Source organism: Eumetopias jubatus, unplaced genomic scaffold (assembly GCF_037043125.1).
Source record: "Eumetopias jubatus isolate StellerSeaLion01/CBP00866 unplaced genomic scaffold, mEumJub1_p1.0 scaffold_14, whole genome shotgun sequence".
Classification (NCBI taxonomy): Eukaryota; Metazoa; Chordata; class Mammalia; order Carnivora; family Otariidae; genus Eumetopias; species Eumetopias jubatus.
This window is the reverse complement of record NW_028274820.1, coordinates 26,653,520-26,666,623: the sequence shown is the minus strand read 5'-3', so window position 1 is coordinate 26,666,623 and position 13,104 is coordinate 26,653,520. Positions and strand designations below refer to the sequence as shown.

Sequence of the window (13,104 nt, the reverse complement as noted above, 5' to 3'; positions counted from 1 at the left end):
ATTCGAAACTCAAACAGAGATTACCTAGTATGAATAAAATGTCTTTCTTTAATTAAGTAAAAAGTTAAATACAATAACATACAATAAGTGAATAAAATTTCTATTATGTAAATTAAAGAAAATGAGTACATGCAAGCTTGAATACATGCCACAGAAATTAATAAATGGAGTTAAAAATGGAATGAGTTAAAAGATTTAATGACTGAATCTTCTTTGTGGTATTTCTAACATTTTATTTCAGAATGCTCAAGAATGTAGACTCAATTATTACTATCTTGCTTTTTCTTCTAATCTCAAAAACATAAGAATGCTATAAGACTATGAGAAAATGAACTGTAATTGTGCAAATCTATTTTATCCAGAATTTATAGAGTGCAATTCCATTCATTCTTAATTTAGTTGAACAAATTATTACTGTCTTATTAAATTTATCCTAATTTGTCCTTAATAGTTTAGGCAAACACACACTTATTTCCCATGTTAATGATATATAAATATGGAACTTTAAAAAAAAAAGTAAGACAAATGATAAAAGCTCATGGATGAAAATGTAAATAGTTAATACCAAATAGCATAAAGTAAAAAGTAAAAGATCTCACCTCCACTTCAATATTTATTCATACTTCGTGGAGTATGAAGCTACTAAGAATTATATATTCAATCATAATGTATTCCTCCAAATGTTCCCCATCATTTCCTATTTTTGTCTTTCTCTCTCTTTGTCTCTCTTGGTGACATACACACACACACTTTAATATCAGTACATTTGGAGCTATTATTTTTTCTTGGCTACAGTATTCCACTATACGAACATATCTTTTTTTTTTTTAAAGCTATCACTTAAGGTTATTGTTTTGCTTCTTATCAAAAACATCATGTAAATGAATATTTGCACACTTGTGAGTATCTTCTGTACAAATTCCTAGAAATGATGAGGCACCTGGGTGGCTCAGTCGTTAAGCATCTGCCTTCAGCTCAGGTCATGATCCCAGGGTCCTGGGATCCAGCCCCACATCGGGATCCAGCCCCATATCGGGCTCCCTGCTCAGCGGGAAGCCTGCTTCTCCCTCTCCCACTCCCCCTGCTTGTGTTCCCTCTCTCGCTGTTGTCTCTCTCTGCCAAATAAATAAATAAAATCTTTAAAAAAATTCCTAGAAATGAAATTTCTGCATCAAACACTATATGCATGTTACATGGATTTATAAAATTGGCCTCCAAATTTTTTCCTAATTTTGCACACATAGAAAAGTCTTTCTTTTCCTTTTGTTTCTGAGTACACTTCTACGTGATTGAGTATTTTTGAGACACATTTAAACTTTTAAAATTAAATTAACATCTAAACTTTGCTTTATATATTTCAGTCCTTCTTCCTGATCTCCCTTTTCTAGATCTGTTCTATTATCTGTATTTTAATACTATACTTTGCCTTTTTGTGCTTTTTGAGGGGGGGGCTACTTTTTATCTAAAACTATCTTTGATTTTTATTTCATCAGTAATCAGATATGTATTTATGCAGAAATATACCATTTAGAAAAACATTTTACATACATTCCTTTGTTTTGATTTGGATCAATTTCCCCCCCCCTCAGTGAAAGAGCATTCCAGAGTCCCCATGTCAAGGAACTTCTTACCACTTAGCTTTTTAGTCTGTTTGTTGACAATACTATAGCTGGAACTTTAAGAAAGATGGATTTCATGCATTTAACTAATATCCAGCACATGAGAGTTTTTTCAGGATAAACCTGTAAAGTAATTAAATATTCATAGCTTTTTATTACCTTTCCTTGGAAAGTAAAACCATTTAGAAGATGCAGAAGATGATGGCATTTCAGCTTATTTTTAGTCATTCTTTAGTTTGGGATAATTGGAAAAAGCCCTTGATAGTGTTCAAAACTCTGCCTTTGTTTATATAATTTTTTTTGAGTTGTCTTACTACTCAGTAAAGTAATGAATTGTTTCCATTTTTAGTTAGGAGAACATTCATCATGGAGAAATGGTAAAATTCAACCATTTAACTGTGCCTTCATGATTTTACTAATAAGAGAGTATTTTTGTTGCAATTAAAGGCAAGAACTCCAGGACAAAAAAGATCTTTTAAATTTTTCTATGAATTTTATTTTTATCTGTTGACTGTGATTCACACTCCAAATACAACCAAAACTCTGTGCTTATATGTACAAAAGCTACTTCTGTCCCAAGGGAATGAACTTGAAGCTATTTTTGGCAATATGGGTGATAACTTCACCCTCTCTTTAATAGATTCGTTGCTCATGAAACAAGATCTCCTGTGTCAAACAGGCAATGGAAGTGACCAAAACTTTGTGTTCACTAAGAAGGAAGCTAATCAGTACTTGATGCTTTTGCCAAATTTGCAAGTCCAGAGATACTCTGTATATGTTGCTCATATCTCTTTAGAAGACATAGAGTCAGGTTTGGGGTCTTTGATGATTCTCTCTTTTAGGTCAAGCTGAATGAACGAATCATAGCCACTTCACAAGGACTTCTAATCCGCTCTGTTCAAGATTCTGACCAAGGACTGTATCACTGCATTGCAACAGAGAACAGCTTCAAGCAGACCATAGCCAAGATCAACTTTAAAGTTTTAGATTCTGAAATGGTGGCTGTTGTGACAGAAAAATGGTCCCCATGGACCTGGGCGAGCTCTGTGAGGGCTTTACCCTTCCACCCAAAGGACATCATGGGGGCATTCAGCCACTCAGAAATGCAGATGATTAATCAGTACTGCAAAGACACTCGGCAGCAACATCAACAAGAAGAATCTCAGAAGATAAGGGGGGACTATGGCAAGTTAAAAGCTCTCATCAATAGCCGGAAAAGTAGAAACAGGAGGAATCAGTTGCCAGAGTCATAATGTTCTCTTACTTGGGGCTTATGCTCCCAGTAAAGAATAGTCTTTCTTCAATGATCAAGTTTTGAGCAAAGAACCTTGTGCTTTACCCATGGGAAATTCCTGAGAAAGGTGTTACTCACTCCTAAAGCGAATATTACATGAACTGAAATGAGCATGCATTTTCTTGTATGATATTGACTAGCACTAGACATGTCATGGTCCTCATGGTGCATATAAATATTTAACTTAACCCAGATTTTATTTATATCTTTATTTACTTTTCCTTCAAAATCAGTATGGCGGCTATAAAACTAAAATTCTTACATCCCTTAATTGAATGAGGGCCATAACCCCGTGATCTTCCTTCCTTGCATTACGGGTTTAGATTCGGAATTGTCAGTGATTTTATATATGGAAACAAATGCCAAGTCCACAACTTTTAGATTGTAAAAGTTGTATAAATAATGTGATAGAGTAGCTGTCAAAAGAAATGTAGAATAGATACAAGTCAAGGAAGAGGGCATCTAAAAGTTGTATAAAACATAAAATATAAAACATCAATAATTCATACAGAAAAATGAACAGTTTATATACTTCCAGTGAAATACATTAATTTTTTTTTATTGTAAAAACGGTCAGTTGCTGATATCTGCTATTGATCTTTGTTTCCTTGTTTTAGGAAGATAAAATGAATGATCCTCACCATAAACATCTTTGATTAGAGTTATGTCAGTGAAACATTTAAGTTTATATTCTTATGCTATCATCTTCCAAACAAAAGCACTTTTTTTGGAAGTTATTTAAGTTATTAATAGACTCAGAGAATATAATCTTACACTGTTTAATTAATTACTGTATTTGTTCTAATTTTCTAGTCTGTGTGGCAAAGTAAACAATATATGAAGAAAAAAATGAAATATCAAACTTGTATATGAGAGGTGAAACTATCAAAATGGGGAAAAATAAAGTAAGAAATGCAATTTTATTAAAAGCTGTTTATAAAAAATGTGACTAGTTTTTACCATCAGTGATTAATTTCAATAATTAACTCTCACATTTTTTTGGTTTACCAACCTCAGATATCATACGATTTTTAAGTCACCAGTTCATTTTTTTTTAAATGACCTTTAGTATGTGCTGGGGAAATGCTCCTTTTGTGGACAAATGAAAAAAATTTGAATATGAACAAAAATAGACATACTTTCTTTTAAAAGAATGCTGGTGCATTAGGTTCCCTGGTATATAAATACAAATGTGGTAAGTTTTGTAATGAATAAAATAATTTTCTTCTAACTGTATGTTTGAGTCATTTCATTAGAAAAATTTATTATTGAACCTTTTATCCCAAATAACAATTAGTTGGGAGAAATATGAAAAATTTCTTTATACTCTTATATTTCCTTTAAAAACACAAACTTACCTTCTCATTTTATTTACTTTTAAAGAAATTTTCATGTTTCCAGGTGCAAATAGAAATTGCATCATAGACCTATTCAAAATCTAGTACAAAATTTTATTTGTAGTTAACAGTCCACAAAGAAGGTAAGGTAGACTTATTACCTTCTTAAGCACCACAGAATAAAAGCTTCAAGAACTAAATCATTGTCAAAATGAATGCAAACATTGATCAGAATCTAAGAATATGAGTTGTTATTTAAGTGGGGGTAAATTATGGTATTATAAGAGGAGGCCTCAGTGGGGGCAAACATAGCAGTTAAAATACACAACATAAATAATGTTCATTCAAAAATAAGCTAATAAAAGCTATTCTTCCAAATGTGTATGATTCTGAAGTATTCTGTAAAGCAGTTTATTATACAAATATTTTGCCTGCTATGTGCATAAATAGAAATGTGTGTCAATGGAAGGCCAAAACCATCTTCAGTGTTTATGGCCAATCTATTCTATGTACAGAGTTTAAAGTAAAATTGTTTTAGAGTCAGAAGATAGGGTAAACTACACAGGTCCCCTTGCTTCATGTAAACACAAACTGATAGACAATAAGGGTGTTTAGTTTTTTAATATTGTGCTATTTAATACTTTCTCCTTTGAACATTATTCAATTGTATATACTTTTAGTACTTTTGTTTTAAAATTATAGAAATTCTTCTTCAACATAACCACCAAATGTAAAGAAAATTTTCTTTCTCCAAAATAATGTCAACGTATACTGAATATTGGTGGTTAACTAGTTTTATTTTGTGTAGTTTGACATTTTGATGACTTAATATGTTTTCCATTTGTATTGTACATAAAATTTCCTAGGAATGCACTTTTTTTCAAAGTGTAGGTTTGTGGATAGATTTTAGCATGATGAAACTGTCATTACGGTGAATGTTCACTCTGTGAGAAAATAAACTAAATGTAGTTAGTACATTGATATTTAATTGGATATTGAAGAAATCATTTGCCTGCTAAAATAAAACATGTTGAATTCCCCAAGAATGTCTTCAACTTTTCTTTTTAATGTTGGATATGTAATTGCTTGTTGACATGATAGAATCTACTGAATCTTATAATTTTTTTGTTTTATTTACTTATTTATCCATTTTTATAAAAATAGTGCATCTAGATATTTCTAAATTCAAAACTTCTGGAAGAATATAATATGGAAAACTCTCCTTATACCATTATCCCTCGTTTATTCAAGTCCCAACCCCAGAAACATCCAATATTGTCAATTTCTATGCTTATTTCTGTGATATTTTACATATATGCAAGCAAATTCATATTTGTTTTCTCTTTAAGAGTCACTGTACATCCATTCACATCCATCAGTAGTTATTCAGACTGCACTGTGTATAACAGTGGAGGGAAAAAATGTATAGTTTAGGAGTGCTTGGGCTTTGGAGCCGGACTACCTGGATTTGATTCCAAGTTTACTGTCTTGGAAAAGTTATTGAATTTCTCTTTGCCTTAGTTGTCTGACCAAGTTCATACCAGTAGAGTATTAGAACAGAATTTATGATATAATAACTATTCAATAAATGTCTGAATAGTTTCCTTATTCAGAAAGTGACATCCTGCTAGAACAGGAAGGAATCTTTCTGTTGTGTTCTTTGTCAAGTTAAATGCCACTGACCCAGGTTGGGGAGCCTTCAGTCAGTGGATCACTTAACACCTTACCAGGTAAAATCAGCTTTTATAAAATTGAGGGGAAGGAAGACACAAGTTAATGCATAATTCTGCTAACACATTTGAAAGAAGTATTAGAGATTTCTTCTCTTTCTGGGCTTCAACTCTGTAGTAATATGAGTGGAGAAAACATGAACAAAAAAATATATAAAACTTATCTCAACGAATCTTCCAACCTGATGATTCAGCACTACTCCCTAACTGCCTCATTATTTTTCAGTATCTCCCTTGCTTATATTTCATCTTAACTTAAAATAATTTTAATATATTTCTTATCATTTTAATGTTTGAGACTTTATGCCTCCTACCTAAGGGAAAAAAAATTTAAGAAAAAGATAATGTGCTATGGCGAGCACTGTGAATTGTGTAAGACTGTTGAATCACAGACCTGTACCTCTGAAACAAATAATATATGTTAAAAAAAAAAAAAAAGAAGATAGTAGGAAGGGAAGAATGAAGGGGGGGAAATCGGAGGGGGAGACGGACCATGAGAGACGATGGACTCTGAAAAACAAACTGAGGGTTCTAGAGGGGAGGGGGGTGGCCGGATGGGTTAGCCTGGTGATGGGTATTAAAGAGGGCACATTCTGCATGGAGCACTGGGTGTTATGCACAAACAATGAATCATGGAACACTACATCAAAAACTAATGATGTAATGTATGGTGATTAACATAACATAATAAAATTAAAAAAAGAATTAAAGGAAAGGAAACAAAACAGTCTGATCAAACGGGTACATAGGAGGGACAGAGACTTTTATACTATAAAAGGAGAGCAAAGAAGAAATTCTAGAGGAATATGGGACTCAAGAAATTTCATGGTAACTCTAATACTGCTCCCAGTTCACCTACACAGTAGAGGCTTTTCCAGGATGTTGGGGAGATTAATGAATTAGTTGAAGGGAACAAGTGTTGCAAAACATGGAAAATAATACAATGAAGCCACTGGTGTTATTATATTATGATAGGGTATGAGAATGATTTGCTGATATGCTGTCATGACAAGTGGGGAAATAAAAACTGTATGCATATTTTTCTATTTATTAACATTTATGGATCTCCTTCTCTACACTGAGGACCGGAGATACCATGATGGCTGCCCTAATCTCAGGAGACTGTGAAATCCTTGGGACATTTTTCTATCTACTTTAAAACTGGTCCTGTAACTGGAGTGGAAATGAAACTTCAGAGGGATATTTTCTATAAACCACATTCTGAAGACCAAGGTAATGCAGAGTCCATGGAAATGAAGCATAATGCAACCACTTCCACATCAGATTATTGACAATCAAATAAAAGTTAAAAAATGTGCTTCTACTAAAAAAACAGAAAAGAAAAAAGGTAATAGTTTCCTATATCTATTCTTGTAGCTCAAGAGAGACATTGCAGCTTTATTTTACAGTGTAGTAAAGCCTGTAAAAACCTTAAATCTGGACAAGGAAACAATCAGACTAAGTGAAAATGTTTACTTACCCAGAAGCAATGAGAATTTCATTGAATTTTATGCATTATGACAAACCTATGGAAGACTGAATTTTTATTTTTTTCCTTAAGAGTTTATCCCATGATCATTTTATCCAGTCACCTTTTGCACAAGAATACAAGCCTTTCTGCAAAATCAAAATCAATTGCTATAAATTCTGTGTATGTGCCACTCAGTGAACTTCATTGTCAATAAATTGTTTTTCCTAAGGGGCTTCTGATATATATATTTCAACTTTTAGAGTTTCATAACAATATTGCTTTCATAGTGCATAGGTATTGAGAATTGGAAGAACTAGCTTCAAGACAACAAAATGCCATCCTCACTATAGTGACTAGTGTATTTGTCTACTCACCTCATAAAATAATACTTGCCACACAGTTAGAATTGTGTATTTCTCAGGTCTATTATGTTGCCATGCTTGAGTGTTACTTACATGAAATGCTATTAAAGAATGGCATTGTAACAAACATATTAAAACCATTTAGTCTATGCAAGGTTACCTCTGTGTCCTGCAAGAACAAAAGCGGACAAAGTCTATTCCTTAGGAGTTTCTCTGAATTATTTATATAAAAATGTCATTCAAACATTTTATGAGACCAAAAACCATAATGATTTCTGCATGGCAGAATGGATATATGATAAAATTATTATGAAAATAAAAGTCACTCCTATTGTCCCTCTGGGTATTTTTCAATATACATGTGATCTTGGCTCATGAGGAGGTACAATGACACGAAAGGAATTTCCTATTTTCTTAGTCTTTTCAGAATGTTATTTCTATGATTCTATATAGGAAAAAAGGAGTTGAAGCTTTCTGTTTTATTTTTCCTGTTACCAATTTGAGCTTGCACGTTGGACGCAGGAGGTTATAATCATCTTCCTTTTACTGCCGCATCATGGCTTATCAAAGAAGCTGGACCTTCAGAGTATCTTCTTTTGAGTTGATGTGACTTGGCAGTTGTAAACTGTGGTTTGATGTTGGGAGTCAGCTTGACTCATGAATAGGAAAAGCAGCTATGAGAAACAAAATACTGAGGAGGTGCTACCTAAGCCATATCAGCCTGGGACAGTAAAGTTTTTATGTATGCATATGTATGTATTTGTTATAACACAGATTATGCACACAGAAATCCACAAAACAGCTATATTCAATTGATTCTTAGAATGCCTGACACATAGTGAAAGCTCAGTGAGTACATGCGATTATTTTTCTACCAGGAGAACAAAACTATTTCAAATATTTGAGCATCTGTCCCTCTTTTATCTCAGATTGCACCAGAATAATTCAACTGATATTTGATGTCATTTATCTATATCGGCATCTGTAGCAACATCGTTTTTTTGTTTGATCTTAGCCATCAGTGTACAGGTGTCCCCTGAGCTGTCCCTTGTTGCTGATACAAAGTCCTGTCAGAGCAGATGAGTTTTCCACTGCATCCAGACACTGTTGGAAGAAGAGCAGTATTTCTGCTATTCTTGCATCATTCTGGGAGACAAGCCAAGGGCCCCTCCCCACTAAAAGTACTGGGGAGTGTGTGTGTGTGTGTGTGTGTGTGTGCGCGCGCGTGTGTGTGCGCGCACGTGCGATTCACAGGAATCCTGTACCTCTAGGATCCTGTACCTTCTCAAGACACAAACCTGGCAGTGAGGTAGAAATATAGGACCCACAACCCCTATTGTACTCATCACCCTTTTCCTTGATGCACCCTTCACTGTTATGGTCTCTGATGGCAAGAATTATTCATTAACTATTTCCCATGAGCTTCAGCAGTAGATTTCACACTTTGGCACTCAAGTACCCTCTAAACATATTTTGAAAAGCTATGTAGCCCCTAACACATTTCTAAGTTAATGTCTAAATTTTTATTCTAAGTTTAAGTACTTGCAAAGGATATCATTTCTGGTATGATATAAATTATGACATTTAAAAAAGTAACACTTTTTTTGTTCCATGGTTTATCTAGAGGTATGTTGATGTATTTTCAAATACTTAGGGATTTTTTTTTCAGATATCTTATTATCAAATATCTATCAATTTCTAAGTAAATACCACTGTGGTCAGATGATACAAACTGAATGACTTCAAGCCTTCAATATTAATTAGGATACGTTTTAGTAATCAACCTATAGTCTAGGCTAATAAATGTCCCATGTGTATTTGTTAGGTGTGGTATTCAGTGTCAACTAGATCATTTTGGTCAGTAATGTTTTTCAAATCATTTATATTTCAATTTTCACTTTTTTGGGTCTATTTTATCAAATTCTGAGAGAAGCTTGTTAAATTACAAACTATACCTTGTATTTTTTATTTCCCCTTTATTTCTGCCAGTTTCCCTCATGTATTTGGAAGCTTTCAAAGTGCATACACATTTAATACTCTTTAGTGTTCTCGATGAACTTGATCCTTTCAACATTAGGAAAGGGTTTTTTTTTTGGTACTAGTTTTCTTAAAGTCTACTTAGTGTAATACTAGATAGCCACACCATAGCACAGACCTTTCTCAACTTACAATGGGCCTGTGTCCTGATAAACCCATCATAAGTTAAATATATCATAAGTCAAAAATGCTTTTAATACACTGAATCTACCAAACATCATAGCTTAGCCCAGCTTACCTTAAGCATGCTCAAAACACATTAGCCTATAGTTAGGCAAAGTCATCTAACACAAAGCCTCATTTATGATAAAGGTTGACTCTCTCATGTAATTTATTGAAAACTGTACTGAAAGTGACAAACCATGGCTGTAGGTATTGGGTTGTTTACCCTCCTGATCACATGGCTGAATGGGAGTGGCAGCTCACTGCCCCTGAGAATCACAAGAGAGTATTCAACTGCATATAGCGAGCTCAGGAAAAGATCAAAATTCAAAGTGTGCTTTCTACTGAATGAATTTTGCTTTTTCATCATCCTTGAAAGACTGTAGAGTTGAAAAACCATAAGTCAAACCATCCTAAGTCATTTAGTTATATTTTTGTGCTAATTTTGATGATTGTTCTAGTGATTTATCTTTAAGTATTCATGTTCTACTTTCAAGTAATATAATACTATTTTATAGTATTTTTGTTTATATATATATAATATTACATATATATTGTTATAGTATATATAGTATCAAGTAATATAATACTATTTTAAAAACAATGTAAGAATTGTACAACTACATAATTCAACTTATCTTCCTCTCACTTTTCCTTCTTTTTATTTTCTTGTATTTTATTGTTATATATGTTATAGTTCCTACAATATATTATTATTATTATTATTACTTTCTAAAATTACAGCAATGGAATTAAAATATAGCAATTTGGCACCCACTGGCATATTTTTAAATAATAAAGAACAAGCTCTTTTTTAACAGTCAGAAATTATATATTATTCCTATTTCTCCTTATCCATATACCTATTCTTCTTGCTCTACAAAATTGTATCCTAATATAAGTATTATGTTTTAAAGACGTTGATTACTCTCAGTTTTGTAACAAAAATATATATTTTCATTTAGATATGAAAGCCTGAGCAAGTTGTACTTACATAATTTGATGGAGATAGAAGAAGTTTCATTATAGTGATGCTATTCAAATATTTAGATATCCCTTGATATCTAATGTCTCACATCATTATTGTCAGAATGTATTTACTTGTATTTATTTATTTACTTGTTTTTAATTTGAGGATAGTTGACACGAAGTGTTACGTTAGTTTCAGGTGTACAACATGGTGATGCAACTTCTCTATACGTTATGCGATGCTCACCACATATGTAACTACCATCTGTCACCATACAGCGCTATTACAATACCATTGACTATTCCCTATGCTGTGCCTTTATTCTCATTACTTAATTCATTCTATAACTGGAAGACTGTATCTCCCACTCCCCTTCACCTGTTCTGCCACGCCCCCCTCTTATCTCTGGGAACCATCAGCTTGTTCTCTATAGGTTGGATTCTGGGGGGTTTTTTGTTTATTAATTTGTTTTGTTTTTTAGTATAAGAATTTATTTTAACTAATAAGCTAACAATTTGATTATGTTCTCTTACAATTGTATTTAAAGACATTTTTGGAAACCATCGTTCTTCTCAATACTTGTACCGATCCTTCAAGCCGTGCCTTTGATGGGTTCTCTGTTTCAATGGAGCCACCCCCATAGTTTTTCCAGGATAATACTTTGTAATACAGACTTCCAGCAGCCACTTGCTTACTGAATGGCCTTGGGAAAGTCACTTAACCTCTCTGTACCTCTTGTGCTCCTTACCTGAAAAAATGAGGAAAATAACATTATTCCCCTCATAGGCTTGTTGTGAAGGTTAGAGTCATGTATTATATGCATGTATGTATGTATGTGTGTATATAAAGTGTTCACAACAGTCCTGCCACATGATTAAGCTTTATTAGTTCAATTAATGCTCTAATTGCATGCTGTTATAAAACCTGTCTGTCTTATTCAAAATTTCCGGTGACAGTTTATTTTTGCTCCAATTTCCATCATCGCCCTGCCACTTGCCAGCAGACAGTCTGATGAGCACTGTTATGTTATGCGCTTTGTGGATCTTCATTTTTAATCCTCAACTTTTATTTTCCCAAATCAAGAGCAGGTTCTTGACTCACTCCATCCTCAAGCTGAATTCATTCACCCTTCGCCTGGTAACCTTGGAGTTACTGTGAGAAGCTGGCTTTCCTGGACCTTAGATTTCTTCATCCTGCATGTTAGCTGTCATCTACAGTGTTACAAACTTGACCTTTTGCATAAGGCTCCTTGCTATCTCCTTTTTACAGCCTCCTGTCTGTTAGGTCCTGGCAACCCTCCAGGCATAGTAAATCTCATCTGAATTCATACTGGGGGAGAAACTAAACTACGTGCTAAGCAATTCACAGCATCAACAGTTACAGCGCCATCAGAAGTCCATTATCATCCTCATAAAAATCACCATTTATTGAGCATTTTCTGTAAACATTCCTTTATACAGGTATGTGTTATACATCCTTATCTACTTCCTTTACAGGAATCTGTTTTGTAAATGGCAAAACTGAGAGTCTTACACATTTAGAGATTTGCCCTGAATTAAATAACTTTCTAAAGGCCCCAAAGTATGAAATACAAAGTCTAGCTCTAAGCTTTAAGCATCTTCTATATTTCACCTCACTAAGGAATATCCACTACAAAAATATTAATATACAGCAGCCTTTGTAATATGATTTATAGGACTCTAGGTAAAATTAGCTCAGACCAAGGAGTCAGGATGCCTAGATTTGACTTTCTAGCTTACTAGTGACTAGCTTTACAGCCTGAGATTACCATGATAACAACAATCTCATGGGACTGTCAAGGCTGAGATAATTCGTGTAAAACACTTAGAACTTACATAATGTAAAAGGAATATCAAATAAATATTGGCAATTTTATTACTATGCCTCTGATGCTGGAAATACCATTTATTAATTCTTTCAACAACTATTTATTGAGCACTTACTATGTGCCAGACAGTATTTTAGGCATTGAGGTTATGGCAAGGAATATATCAGTATCTGTCCTATTGTGAGACCTACTTTCTAGAGGAAAAGAAAAGAAATAAGGAAATAATCATGTGTTAGCTTAGGCTAAGTGCTGTGAAGAAAGCTAGAGAAAGAT

General features: G+C 33.5%; 1 protein-coding gene across 1 annotated transcript in view; it reads left to right on the top strand.

Moving 5' to 3' along the window:
* Window positions 1-3,404, top strand: part of SEMA3C (semaphorin 3C) — a 175,151-nt gene extending 171,747 nt beyond the window's left edge. The window contains exon 17 of the mRNA XM_028119027.2: window positions 2,462-3,404. Within this exon, the coding sequence (XP_027974828.2) occupies window positions 2,462-2,872 (411 nt within the window). The 3' untranslated portion in view covers window positions 2,873-3,404. The remainder of the gene's footprint in view (window positions 1-2,461) is intronic.
* The last annotated feature ends 9,700 nt before the right edge of the window (window positions 3,405-13,104 follow it).